The 15480-nt window shown below is 40.6% G+C and overlaps 1 protein-coding gene across 6 annotated transcripts in view; it reads left to right on the plus strand.

Annotated features, from left to right (window-relative positions):
* Nucleotides 1–15480, plus strand: part of DCDC2 (doublecortin domain containing 2) — a 228049-nt gene that overhangs the window by 183885 nt on the left and 28684 nt on the right. For 4 of the 6 annotated variants that reach the window (XM_075585590.1, XM_075585591.1, XM_075585592.1 and 1 more), the window contains one exon: nt 10647–11018. The exons of 1 other annotated variant lie outside the window; for it this stretch is intronic. In XM_075585590.1, coding sequence (XP_075441705.1) covers nt 10647–11018 — 372 coding nt within the window. The remainder of the gene's footprint in view (nt 1–10646; nt 11019–15480) is intronic. One more of the 6 variants, XM_075585595.1, reaches the window with a different exon arrangement.

Here is a 15480-nt window from a genome sequence, read left to right on the forward strand (position 1 = left end):
TTGTTAAATCAATCATGACACGGTGTAATATGTCATGTGTTGTTGTTCATCTGAGGTTGTATTTAGCTAATGAAACAATGGAATTCAAAGAGGGTGTACTTTCTTTTTCACATGACTGTACATGATAAAGGTTTACTGATATTTGTAGCATTGTAACATTATTTGTTGTTGGTTACCCTCTTCTAAGGCTAAGGACCCGCTGCGGTCGGCGGTGTGCGCGGCCACGGGCCACCAGCTCCTTTCCTCCAGTCTGGAGGTGCTCGCTGGCTTTCTTCCGACGTGGCTGACTGCGTGCTGTGACGCGTCAGCCGGCCGATGCTTCAAGCTTCTGGTGATCGGAAGCGCTGACGCGTCACGTGGTGCAGCAGTCAGTCAATGAGGAGGGGAGGGAGGTGACTACGGGGAGGGAGGCGGCTACGGGAGGGAGGCGACTACCTTCTCCCCGTGTTTGCTGGAGGCGCGACGGGGCTCACTATCTCTCCTTGAGACGGGGGAGGGAGAGGGTTGTGACATCGGCGGGACTGCACAGCCTGGAGAGGGACATTACCCCCTGTCTTGGCCACGCCCCCCGCACTGATAAAGTCAGCTGCAGATCGCGTTGCAGTGACTTGCACGCGCACCCGGGAAGCAGGGCGGCCGTGCGGGCGTGTGCAACGGGGCCTCGGCCTAAAGCTTTGTGGCTGCTTTTATACAGGACAGCATGTCCATTATGTGGGAAGTTTCTGAATTCCCCCCATATCCCAGAAGACAAACTCCTGCTTTAACCTGACATTTTCTAATACATACAAAAGTTTGACTCTTACACCACTGAAGGATGTTTTCTTGTTCTTTAATGAATTGACTATTGTCTGTAAACCTGATAGACGCACTCTTGGTTTAGCAGAGCCTTCAGCGACCCAAGCAGCAATTAAGATGTTCCAATATTGATGTTAATTGACAAATCATCATATTTGATCAATTAATCCCTGATGGATCTGTTGACCTTTTAATATAAGGTTGCAGGTTATTCTTCCAATATTAAAAATATAAAATATTATATTTGTTGATGATGAATTTATGTGGACATAAACATGAAATCCAGTACAGATGTGTTTTTCTACTTTAGCAAATAATTATTTCACATGTACTGTAGCTGTTAAAATTGTTTTAGAAAATTGCACTGTATTTTTTGTACAGATGTTAGTGACATTTGCAAATATAATCCCCCAACAGGCACAATTCTAGATGTATGTTTCCTTACACATTTTCTACATTGAATCTCTTTTTGTGTACAACCTGTTGATGGGTCACATGCTTTTCTCACACACAATAAACTGTTTTTCATTATAAGTCACGCTGAGACCACACAGATGGAAAATCTTCACAATGTCATAACTATTTCTATAGATCTTTTAAATCCACTGCTACTTATAAACAACCCCCGTTTCCTCTGCAAAGCTGATTTTTCTGTATATCTCTTTAATGTAATTCTCACTGAGTAGAAAGAAAACCTGACCGTTGAGTCAGACATGATTTTGCTGTGTGGGAGTGAAACAAACATGCAGTTAAGATCTTATGTCAGCTTATGGAAGCTCTGATATATGTGCATTGGGATCTAGAATCCACTATGTGTGCGTCAATGAATTAAAAATGTATTTGGAAAAATACAGTTACAGGCATGTGGAAAAAGCATTGTGTGTACTAGGATAAAGGGTTTGGGGGGAAATATATGGGGGCCAGTTGAGTGTAATACTGCCACCGTGATTTGCTAATAGCCAATGCAGGGTATCGCACTGCAATCCTGCATTAACCGCTATTAACTATATAACAATGTGTAAGCTTAGTAAATCTCCCCCCTTTGGACTTATTCTCTGTATGCAGTCGGCTGTTTGGGTGAAAATCCCCATTAAAGTCTATGCAAATTTTCGTCCAAAAACATCTAAATGGATGCATTGGCATATTTAGAATATGACCCTTAGGCCCAGATTGACAAAAGGGTGCTACGCTGTAGCGCACCTTTAGTCCTATTCATACAGTATGAATGGAAACTAAAGCTTGGCAGCCTTTTGTGGGTCTGAGCCTTCATTTAATGTGATGTGCGGAAAAATAATTTGTGAAAACGTAAGGCCGCATCCATACTTTGCGCGACGGCACGTGTGCCAAGAACAAACGCCGTACCTCTGAGGCAGGCGCGGGACGGTGCGTCCGATTTTCTGCACGTCAATTTTTTTTTCTCGCGCGACAGCCGGGTCACGTGCGCGGTTCAGCCAATGAGGGCGAACCAATCAAGGGATGTCACGGGCACGCCTCCTTGCCATGTCTCCTCCTCCAGTTCCCACAGGCCACGGAGCACCTCCGCAGCAGGCGCGTGCGATGCCATGTGCTTCGTCGTGCATGCCTATTATATCCGATGCCTAAGAGAAGGAGTGTGTAAAGGCATTGGGGCTTATTCACTAAACTTCGATAACTAACTCAACGAGAATTTTGTTCACTTCTCGAACGAATTTGCAAGTGTAGCTATTCACAAAGCTTCGATAACTTGCCAAACTTGCTCGAGAAGTGCTTCTTTCCGATCGTTAGCGCTCCCGCTCAGACAAACCTAGCGGATTTAAAAAATGTATCAAACTCATATTTTTTGATATATCACACTATTCAGGAAGCTTCGATAATCACATTGTGGCTGCAGCTCATAGGTTATCATCTCGCCATGTCAAGAGTGGCGAGATGGGATCCGCAATGGGACTTAGAAGAAAAAAAATATTTGTACTGCATCGGATTGAAGCCGGGCGTCTCCGGAGCTTGCCTGCATTAATACCAGCTCCGGATACCCCCTACTTCAATCCTGTGTAATAAAAATACATCTACAGGCAGCTTCATTACCTTAGCGGCTAACGGCTAAGGTAATGAAAGGGTTAAATACCAGTGCCTGATTTAATGGGTGTAGAAGGGGTGGGTGAAGGGGGTATTTGGCCTGTGGTGTATGTTTATGCCTACCGGGAGGGTTGTTGGAGGAGATAACCCAGTCGTTACTTCATCGGGTAATGAAGGGGTTAACCCCTCCCGCTACCCACCCGATAGGCATAAACACCCACCACTGTCCAAATACCACCTTCACCCATCCCCTCTACCCCAATAAACATTAAAACACAATACTATCCAATACACCCATTGATTGCCACTGTGGTTACCTCTGCCCTCAATGGGAGAAAAGATAACCCCAATGTCAATGAATGGGTATCCTACTACCCACCCCCTCTATCCCCAACAACCCCCCCCCCCCCACAGATACAGTATGTTAATTGGCAAAATCCCTATTATCCAGATCTGCATAATAGCTCATTTGCCCAGTAAAAATAAAACATTAACCAGCCAGCATAAAGTAAATTCAAGTTGGACTTACACATGCCAGGATGAAGGCCGTCTTCATCTTCTTCCCCATCCTCCTCATCCGAATGGGCAGCAACATTAAAAGAAAAAAAAACTAATGGCCACTAACCCCTTAGTCACCTTTGCGGTTAATAACAGCTATGGTACTTAATGGGTTAACCCCACTACCCACCTGGGAGGCCTAACCACCCTCCCCAGAGCAATTACCTCCACCCCCTATACCCATTGATTGTCACAGTGGTAAACCATACGCCCAATATGGACATGGATTGCCACAATGACAATGAATAGGCAACCTAAAAAAAAATGAGCCACAAAATAAAATACATTAAATGAAAACAAACATTGGACAATAAAGCCATTGATTGTGGTTGTGGTAAACCATGCCCAGAATATGGGCATGGATTGCCATAATGGCAATGAATGGGCAATCTCAAAAAAAAAAACCATAACAAAAAATACAATACATTACAATTAAATAAAAACAAACATTTACCAAAAAATGCTTATCTATACCCAGGAAGGTGCATAGATAAACACATTGGCAGGCAATGGGCAACCTAAAAACAAAACAAAAACGCTATTAAATAAAAGCAAAAGACACACAAACACGACGCTCACCATGAATGAACTGTGGCATATCTGGTGCATATTGTATTGTATGTCTTTATTTATATAGCGCCATTAATGTACATAGTGCTTCACAGTAGTAATACATGTGGTAATCAAATAATTAACAGATAATATAAATAACAGGTCATGGGAATAAGTGCTTCAGACTTAAAAGTAACATTAAGGAAGAGGAGTCCCTGCCCCGAGGAGCTTACAGTCTAATTGTTAGGTAGGGAGAACGTACAGAGACAGTAGGAGGGAGTTCTGGTAAGTGCGTCTGCAGGGGGCCAAGCTTTATGTATCATGTGTTTAGAATATCCACAGTGCTATTCATATGCTTCTTTATGCAAGTGTGTCTTAAGGTGGCTCTTAAAGGTGGATAGAGAGGGTACTGAGGGGAAGGGCATTCCAGAGGTGTGGGGCAGTCAGTGAAAAAGGTTTAAGGCGGGAGAGGGCTTTAGATACAAAGGGGGTAGAAAGAAGACTTCCTTGAGAAGAACGCAAGAGTCTGGATGGTGCAAAACGAGAAATTAGGGCTGAGATGTAAGGAGGGGCAGAAGAGTGTAAGGCTGTAAGTGAGGAGAAGAATGGAGTGTGAGATGCGGGATTTGATCGGAAGCCAGGAGAGGGATTTCATGAGGGGAGATGCTGAGACAGATCTAGGAAAGAGTAGAGTGATTCTGGCAGCAGCGTTTAGGATAGATTGTAGGGGAGACAGATGAGAGGCAGGAAGGCCAGACAGCAGGAGGTTACAGTAATCAAGACGGGAGAGAATGAGGGCCTGAGTTAGAGTTTTAGCAGTCGAGCAACAGAGGTAAGGGCGTATCTTTGTTATATTGCGGAGGAAAAAGCGACAAGTTTTACAAATGTTTTGAATGTGAGGGGCGAATGTGAGAGAGGAGTCGAGTGTGACCCCTAGGCAGCGTGCTTGGGCTACTGGGTGAATGATCGTGGAAGGAGATAGTAGGGCCAGGTTTGGGAGGAAGTATGAGGAGCTCTGTTTTAGCCATGTTGAGTTTAAGGCGACGGAGGGCCATCCAGGATGATATAGCAGAGAGACATTCAGAAACTTTGGTTTGTACAGCAGGTGTAAGGTCGGGTGTTGAAAAGTATATTTGTGTGTCGTCAGCATAGAGGTGATAATTAAACCCAAAAGATGTTATTAGGTCACCTAGAGAGAGTGTATACAGAGAAAAGAGAAGAGGTACCAGGACAGAGCCCTGGGGTACCCCCACAGAGAGATCAATAGAGGAGGAGGAGGTGTTAGCAGAAGAGACACTGAAAGTACGATGGGAGAGGTAGGATGAGATCCAGGATAGAGCTGTGTTCTGAATACCAAGAGTATGGAGAATGTGAAGGAGAAGAGTGTGGTCCACGGTGTCAAATGCTGCAGAGAGGTCGAGTAATATGAGCAGAGTGTAATGACCTCTGTCTTTGGCAGCATGGAGGTCATCAGTTACTTTAGTGAGGGCTGTTTCCGTCGATTGAGCAGTGTGGAAGCCAGATTGTAGAGGGTCTAGGAGAGAATAGGTGTTGAGAAAATGGAGCAAGCGAGAGAATACAAGACGTTCAAGGAGTTTAGAGACAAAAGGCAGGAGGGAGACAGGTCGATAGTTAGAAAGACAGGTAGGGTCAAGCTTGCTGTTTTTGAGTAATGGTATGACTGTAGCATGTTTGAAGGAGGATGGAAAGGTTCCAGAGCAGAGGGAGGAGTTAAATATGTGTAGGGATTATAGTAGGAGGAAGAGGTTTTAGGAGATGGGAGGGAGGGAATGCGGTCAAGAGGGCAAGTGGTAGAGGGAGAAGAGGTGATCAACAGCGACACATCCTCCTCTGAGACAGTGTATATAGGTTGTATACACATTTCCTGTATTGGTCCCTGTCTGGATCATAACAAGTTTTTGTTATTGGGGTCACTGTACCCATGATGCCACATTGCCTATGTGGTATTCACCTGTAAACTTACCTACTACATCTCCGTCTCGTCATTGGGGATTTTAACTACAATGTATATATTTTATCGTCGGATTTTACAGTTAATAAAAGTTTATTATTTTTTCGCTCTGTGTTTAGCGGTTCCGTCGGACCTGTTGGTGGTCTGTTCCCATTTGAGGGTTTTGTGGTAACAGTTAGTATAATGTTACTTTTAGTGCATTTATTTCCCTTGGTACATCGTGAGTGCAGTTTTTAGGGGCTTGAGTGACCCTCTGTGGTCACTTACCTGTGTTTCCTATTTAATTAAATAAAAGCCAAGCAATGTGTTTCTTACCATTGCCGAATTCACCCCTCCAAATTGTACTCCAGCACCATCTCTTGACCCTAGATGCAATGCTCCTCAACAGCCGATGCACAGAAGTCCATGGTCTTCTGTTGATTGAAGAGGAGTCTCTGGTGAGTTGTTTCTTTCTTTTTTCTTCTTTCTTCTCTTCTTTCTTTTCTTCTTTATAATCCAAATGTGCCTGGAGATGTTACTCCGTCTTCTTGGGCTCAAATGAGACGGGACAGGCCTTATATAAGGTCTCTTCAAGGTCACATTTGAGTAGCTCTTTTTTTAGGTTGCCCATTCATTGCCTTATGGCACTCCATGCCCATAGTTGCAGGTCAATAGTCATTATTAATATTGTGGGCATGGTTTACCACAGTGACAATTGGCAGAGGGGATGGGGGTAGTTGCCCCAGGGAGGGTGATTAGGCCTCCCGGATGTATATCGGGAGAGGGTGGGGGGATTAACCCCATAATTACTACAGCGGTTACTAACATCTAAAGTAATTAAGGGGATAGTGGCCAGTAGTTTTTTATTTTTTATTTTAATGTTGCCGCCCACAGAGGACGAGGATGAGGGTGGCCTTAATCTTGGCAGGTGTAAATTCAACTTTAATTTACTTTATACTGACTGGGTAATGTTTTATCTTTAATTGGCAAATGAGCTATTATCCAGATCTGGATAATAGTAATTTTGCCCGTTATTGTACTGTATGTGTTGGGGATTAGAAGGGGTGGATAGTAGGCTTTTGTATTTTAATGTTTCTTTGGGTTAAAGGGGGCTGTTGAAGGAGGAAGTTTCCCCATCGTGGGTGGTTTGGCCTGTCGGGATGATAGCGGGAGGGGTTAACCCCTTGATTACCATAGCGGTTACCACCGCTAAGGTAGTGATGGGCTTAACTCCTCCCGCAACCTTCCCGATAGGCCTAACCACCCTGAGGCAACTACTCCCTTTACCTACCCCCAAGAAACTAGGTATTCGGGTTTAACCCCTTAATTGCCTTAGCAGCTAGCCGCGAAGATAATTAAGCTGGTTTTATTTTAATAACAGTGTATTGAAGCAGGGCGTCTCCTGAGCAGAACCGCATCAATTTCAGCCTCGGCAACCCTCTGCTTCCCAAGTTACAGGCCCCGTTATGGGGTGCCGGTATCTTTCTGCATTGTTTAAATGTCCCACTCACGTGACCGGGAGATTTAAATGCACAGAATATACCGTGGCCAGTTACTCAGGAAGCAGGAGATCCCCGAACCTGAAATGAATGCAGTTTCGCTCTGTTATTAAAATGTAAATAAAAACAGTGCGATCGCCTGTAAGAGCTATATAGGGTGATGCAGCTACCGTGAAGTAGCGTCATGGCAAACGGTTCGATTTGGCAGTGATAACATCGAGGTTTAGTGAATAGGCCCCAATGACTGGAAACAATGACCCCTGGAGACCCTGGTTCAATTCCCAGTTTCAGCTCCTTGTGACCTTGGGTAAGTCACTTAATCTCCCTGTGCCTCAGGCACCAAAAATATTGATTGTTATCTCATCTGGGCAGGGACAATCCTATGTGCTGTGTGCCGCACACTTACCTGTATTTGTGAAGCACTTTGAGTCCCATTGGGAGAAAAGCGCTATATGAAATAGTTATTGCATTCATTTTGACCTTTTTCTATCGTGCAACTATCACGGTAAAATAGCAGAAGGGAGGAACTGTTCTGAAATTGGCTTGGCTTATGCAAGTGTTATTTATTTATTCTGTAAATGCTGCAAACTGTTACGTATGTTTTCAACAGTAGGATGTCCAATTTATTTAGCTGAAATTCGCTAGCCAGATAAAAGTTGCCTAATTTTTGGGGCAAAAAATGTCCAGAAAATCAGCAGGTTTTGCAAAAACTTTAATAAGCTTCTAAAGCTAATGTTCAAGGTCACACAGCCCTTTATGTACTGCCATTTTCGCAAAATTCTGGAGAAAAGGGACAATATTCTGGCATTATTTCTGAAAATCTGGCATGTATTGGCATATTGAGCAGTAGAAACTTTTGTGTAAACTTCACGAAATTTTTGAAACAAAATACATAAAAGTGTGAAGCAAATGTGAAGACATTCGTACATGTCTCTTACACAAACTTTCTGTTTCACCCCATTTGTCAGTGACTCACAGTTTTAAGAATAAAGTACAGATGTGACGTTGACAACAGGTTGACAACATTTATGCATGATGTCTGATGAGAATGCTGCGGGAGTAATACAACATTCATTATTTTTATTCTGAAAAATAAGATTTCAATAGTTTTCATGTATTTTACAGAAAAAAAATTACCTGAAATCCTAATTTTCTACCTAATAAAAGCCTCAAATTAGCTATTTCCCCATGGTGTTTTTGGGTGGTATTATGACAAATGTGCATGTATCACATAATTTTTTTTCTTTTTTAACTGTTTGAAAAATATGTGGCAAACAAAGATATTGAATTATAACATATTGTTTTTAGAGGCGTAAAATACAATCTGCTCATTGTTGTTTGTTAGGGCCTTGTAGGGGTCATCCAGCCCCCTTGTGGCATGAAAACGAATGCAATAAAACATACATAGACGACAAATGCAGACAAGGTGGCCAACTGGAGCATTATTGTCATTGCATCGTTTTCTCCTCCTCTTCATGCTTCTATGGTGATTAGAGAGGGTAACCACAACATTTCAGATGCAGTGCATACAGGACACATGTAACACATGAGACACGTTTTTTCTTCGTGTGCTTCTGGGTCATGTATTAAATGGGCAAAACCTGATCATAGCTAAAGCAATAGTAACAATATACTGTATGTAGACATTCTGGATAATGTACTGTTGAAAAATATTTAATTTTAATTAAATGAAGAGGGATGAAGTTGAGAATAAGTTTTTGAAGGCAAGTACTGTATGTCATCTAAAATTGGATCTTAATTACTCAATGCATATGGGCTGTGTTAGGAGTATTTTCACTGATGGAAATGTGAATAAAATAGCTAAATGACTCAGTTTCTCTTTTACAATATCATTAAAGTGCAAGCAATGAAAGCACAATGTGTTCTCTTATAAAATCATAGCCTAGGTATTCTTGAGCACTACTAGACTGTTTTGTTCTTGTGCAGGAATAAAAGGCAGATATGTACGTATACCTGTTATGCAGCGTCACAAATAAGCATGATGATGCTAAAGAGGTTATTTGTATAATGTGCCTATTTGCATCAATGTGCTTCATGTCAAATATGTTTTACCTGAGAGTGAGTGATTTGGTTTCTGGAGCACTTAAGGAAGAATTGTAGCTCAATATAATGTATAAAAGTTTGCATCTGTAAATAGTGCCGTTTTGCGTCGGCGTGTCATTAAATTCAGCAGTACAGAGGTGGCATTACCTTCTTTGTTCAGCGTTCGATGTAAAGAGCATACATTTGCTGCCTGCACACAATGGTAGGCAACTTAATTTTTTAGTCCTCATAATATGTACCTTCTTTTATGGACTAGTTCTTTTTATTTTTCTGTCCAATCTTGAGAAAATTGTTCAGTGTTGGCTTCCTCCATTGCTGTTCCACTACAATTAATACCAGAGCAGACATTTTAATGTTTCCAAAGGAATACAATTAATTACATTTTCACGATGTCCAGTAAAAGTAACAAGTGTATTTGTGTCACTAAATATTTAATTTGCATCTTGATATATTTTTATATGTACAGTATCACAGTTATGCTTACACCTCAAAGGCAAATTCTTTGCAGTGTGCCTTTTTGCAGTTTGTTTTTACAATCAATTAGTCAAACTTTCAATGAAAAACAAGGGTCTATTTCCAATAATGAATGATTGATTTGCATTTTTATTTTTATTGTATGCTTGATTCAAACAGGGGACTGCATATTTGTAAAAACATCTTTAATTGTTGTGAGTAAGATCTCTGAATATGCATAAACATGACTATTTTTTGAACATTTGCATATGATCTCTGGGACAGGTCAGGCAATGTAACTTCTGTACATGCACAAAAGGAAATTTTAAGGTCAATAATCTCAATTTTCTTTTATTATTGTGCTGTTTCAGAAAGACGCACACTCGATAACTATGCTAAGTTATTAATGTTATTGAGTGTTTTTTTCTGTACTGTATACTGTAGTGGAGCGTAAAAACAAGTGTATATTTTGCCTCCAGTCACAATTTGTATCCCATTGCTCCTAAAAACCTTCCACTGTTTATACATTTTTACCAAAATTGCAGAACCACTCAAACTAACGGCAGTATAACTGCAGATCTTGGTGCATTCATTAGTTAAGTTGTACAAATGGAAGTTGACTCAGAACCATAGAACAAACATTATAATAAATAAAATATTTCTATACTTTGCGGGCCCTGTATTATTTTATGAACGTGAGTCATTTCTTGTTTACATAGAGAGCAGCAGAAACTGTGGAAGAGGAAGAAAGGGATAATGAAGGCAATGAATGTGAAGAGGCAGATGAAGACGGAGAAGCAGAGGATGAAAATGATCAAAACCATGTCACACAAAAGCATACACACATAGATGAGACAAGTGAGGCTGAGGACCATAGCCTGGTAAGTAACGAAGTGGAATCAAATCATGGGACAATGAACAGTGATTCAGAAGATGAGGGAAACAATGAAGAAGTTGAATATGAGGAGGAAGAGCCACAAATTGTAAATTCTGTAAACAAAGAAGGTGGTGATGGAATGGAGCAGATTAATGGTGACATCTCTGTGAAAGAAGAGGAAGACACTGATGTAAACAAAGATAACCAAAGTCAGGTAAAAGTTTATATAATAAACAAAAACGTTGTTAAAGTAACATATTGCCACTTTATCCTTCATCTTAAACTGAGCATATTGCCAAAAATAGAAGTATGATTTTAAATTACTTTAGTGATTTCCACCTCAGAATAAGATTTATATTGTCTTTTAAGGAAGAATAGCTAATTTATAGGTGTTGTTGATTTCTAAATGGGAGTTTCCAGTCTACAGTTGGTCACTTTTCACTTTCAATATGACTATGAATCATAATTGTATAAATGTAATTGGATTTGGTCCCAGTAATATACTAGCATGTAAGAAAGATCAGATACAGTACCTATACTGTATTTTATGTCAAGCTGCGAAAAATAAGTGTTTGCTACTTGATGGTATGAGAGAAGTTTGTCTCGCACCAGAGGCATGTTTATTTGCTTGAAAGCTGTTTTACAAAAGACATACCTTTTACTTATGATAAATGAAAACATGCACAGAATGCTCACAAAGTGAATTTTGACATTAAATATCTCCACACGGTTCAAGTTACACACCTGCAATTTAAATCGGTTTAAAACAGCTATCCACACTGTTTAAATCACAATGGTCCTAAACCTCGGAACCCTTGAATCAAGAGAACACTGGAATATGCAAAATGATGGCCACTTGGAAGCTGTCAGTGCGAGAGTAAGGGGTGACCAATAGCTGCACAGTGTCAATCTTAAAAAGAGAGAAGACCATCTTCTTTAAAAAGGCAATTACAGTCCTAAACTAGAAGATGAATAATATAAAACACTCAAAATAAATAAGAAATACAAAGAAAATACATCAATTAATTTATTCTTTATGAAGCAACACATCAGTAGGTACATATGTAATAATTAGGCTAATAATTAGCTTTCACCCACAGACAACTTATTAAAAAATTAACTCTCTCCAATATCAAAAAGCAACATGTACAATGGATCACAAGGATGTGGTTCTCAAGAAATATCAGTAAACAATGCTCATTAATATCACTCTAAGCAAATAAAAAGCAAAAGAAACGAGCTAAATGCTAATAACCAAAAATAACGCAATCAAAAATACAAGCCTAGGTAGGAATAGGAGTGGAAAGTGGGATGTTTTGGGCTGCAATCCCTTTATCAATCTCATTCCGGGCAGGACAACCATTACAATATAGGCAGTATACAGTAATTATCATCTCCCGCCCCTGCTGCTGGCGAGGGACTCCATGTGATCGCAGCACCATTACGGTGGCAAAAACATTGACATCACCATGTGCGCTGCACTGGGCACCACCACCTGTCCCATAATCATCCATCCCCTCCATTAACTAGTTACCACAATAATACCCCAAAGTTCGCACAATCATCATACTTATACTGTACAAATACCAAATGTAAACATATAGTTCTCATTTTACTTATGGAAACCATAAATTAGCATAGGAGGGATGGGAACCATGCCTTATATCCAGTATATAATTGGAAAAATATTAATAAATATGGATTTTAAATGTTGAAAAATAAGTACTAATTAGAATACTGTGAAGAAAAATAGATACATAATAATAAAACATAAAATAGATATAGGGTGTCCCTAGGAATATGTAACTTCTCACTAATGGCACATTATTATTATTATTATTATTATTATTATTATTTTAAAGGAGACAACACATAATAAACACATTTAAATCAAAGGGAATAGAAGAAGAAAATAAAGAACTAAAAGAAAATAAACCAGGAAAACACAAGTACAACAGACATTTTTTTTTTATACTGTATATAAAAAAGAAAATGGGAAAATAAGGAACCTCATTTCGCACAAAAGTAAAGGACGAATAATAAATGTGAAAAAGAAAAAATGTGCCTATTATGATATTACATCTGGCCTCAATTTTGGGATATATGGTTATCAGTTGATATCTGAATGTTTTTAATGTTGTTTAATGTATTGTATGTGTATTATGTTGTTAGAGACGTAGTGATTTGATATTAATGACATGCAGGCTATACAGCCTAATTGGGCAATTAATTTTTAATTGGTTAGGGTATATGTACATGTCATTCAGTGTCAGTCTTTGTAGCCCCTGAGGAAGTGGAGTAACATCCACGAAACGCGTAGGGCAGGTGACACAGTCACTTTGAGCTTGGTATTGGACTTTTTGGGACACTTGGTCACATTTGAGCCCCATTGCAGCCGTTAGTTCTTGGCATACAGGACGTTTGTACTGTCCCTTTAAGGGCACGTGCACACTCGCGTGCAGGCACGCTGAGACAGCCTGTGTAACCGGAGGAGGAAGTGAGGAGAGCAGCCTCACGTGGAGGAGAGCTGTGAGCCCCACAAGCAGGCCTCCAACACTGCCACTGTTCCTGTTAACCCCTGGAGGGAGAGTCAGCACGAGAGTCACAGTGCAGCAGGAATCACATCTCTGCAAAGACATCAGCAGCAGCCGGAAGACTCTTTGTTGCATTGCCTGTATTTGCCTTGCTGCTTGTAAGTAGGGCTCTGATTTTTCATATCTGGATGACCAGCGGTGTTCTCATTTGTCCAAACCATTTTATGGCATAGTTCTTTTTATTTAATAAATAGTTTTTATAGTCACTAGGAGTCTCTATGTTATATGTGCAGTGTGTGTATTAGTGTAGACCTGTTTTAACCCTACAGTGTTGCACTATGATCTGTGTCTGTTTGTGTTTTTTCCCCTATATGGCCTGTCAAGCAAGTGTGCTGATCCCCTGAGGAGTACAGGATTATCCAATGAACTTTTGGCGCCAGGTTTTTCTTTGTTTTCACGAATAATAAATGATACACTGAGTCAAAAAAGGGGAAAGCAAAAAAGGAACAACAGTTGAAAAAAGGAGGAGAAAATAAAAAGGGATTTAAATGATTAAAAAATAAATATATATATATATATACAGTATATACTGTATATATATATATATATATATATATATATATATATATATATATATATATAGTCGATTTGAATCGAATAGAGAACACACCAGTATATAGATTTTAGTAGAACATCTAGAATGTCTCAGATGGAGAGACTCATAACAGGGATAAGTAGGCCTGGGCACTGTAAGGGCCATCTATAAGTAGACATAAGGAGGTAAATAAAGACCTGTTCATGATGAGAGCTACCTCCGTTATCGCACTCCCGGGTAATGTTCTACAGGAAACAAGTCCTTAATGGCCTAATTTTTATTAAGTGCCCCGCTTGTAAAAAGTGTCAAGATACTGGTAAATTCTTCCTTTTGGTTTGAACTTGTATTTATTGATGCAGTCTTTATTGGTTGTGTTCTTGCCAATTGACCTCAAGCCACACAGGCACTTTATCAGATAGACAAAAGAAGAATTGCATGTAAAAAGTTCTTAAAGAGGCAATCCAAGCAGGCTGATTTTTGTGTGAATTTAATTTTTTTTTTTTTTTAAATAAAGGGTTGAATCAGGGGGTCTCCAGAGCTGAACCCTGTTAATTTCAGCTCTAAGAACCCCCTGCTTCTGGAGATTCTTACCTGTGAAATAGATGCCGGTTGCAGCTCTTCTCGGCAAGCAAGGGTCACAATATGTCTGCTGTTCAGATATTTCCCGGTCTGCGGGCCAATAGGAAGCCGTGACATCATTGGTGAGGCTTCCTATTGGGCCATGTGATGAGGGAGCTTCAACCTAAAAAGCGCTCCTTGCTACGACAAAGAAGCTACCGGCACCTACTTCGTAGGTAACTATCTCTGGAAGTAGGGGATTCCCGGAGCTGAAATTAACGGGGTTCAGCTCGGGAGACCGCAAAGAAGAATATTAAAAAGAGGAGATTAAAAAAATATTCGCGGTCTTGGATTTCTCGTTTATTGGGGTATTCTTTTCCCAAGTGAGGTTAAATCACTAACCAATATCTAGACCAGTGGTTCCCAAACTTTTTCGGTTCAAGGCTCCCTAAGGCGATCAGGATTTTTTCAAGGCTCCCTAAAGCGATCAGGATTTTTCCACGGTGCCCAAAGTTAAAACAAAGTTGTATATACAAACCTAACAGTTGCAGTGCACATTTGGTGTCTCTCTCACACAGACTCTCACTCTCTGACATGCTCACTCTCTCAGACACGCTCACACAGACTCACTCTCAGACACGCTCACACAGACTCTCACTCTCTCAGACACGCTCAACACATTCTCACACTGACTCTCACACACACACACACTTTCTTTCTCTCTCTCTCTCTCTCTCTCTCTCTCTCTCTCTCTCTCTCTCTCTCTCACACACACTCTCACACACACTCTCTCTCACTCTCTCTCACTCTCTCTCTCTCACACACACTCTCTCACACTCTCTCTCACACACTCTCTCTCACTCTCTCTCTCACATACTCTCTCTCTCTCACACTCTCTCTCACTCTCTCTCACTCTCTCTCTCACTCTCTGTCTCACTCTCTCACTCACTCTCTCTCTCACAGTCTATCTCTCTCGCACTCTCTCTCGC

This window comes from Ascaphus truei, chromosome 2 (assembly GCF_040206685.1).
Source record: "Ascaphus truei isolate aAscTru1 chromosome 2, aAscTru1.hap1, whole genome shotgun sequence".
NCBI lineage: Eukaryota > Metazoa > Chordata > Amphibia > Anura > Ascaphidae > Ascaphus > Ascaphus truei.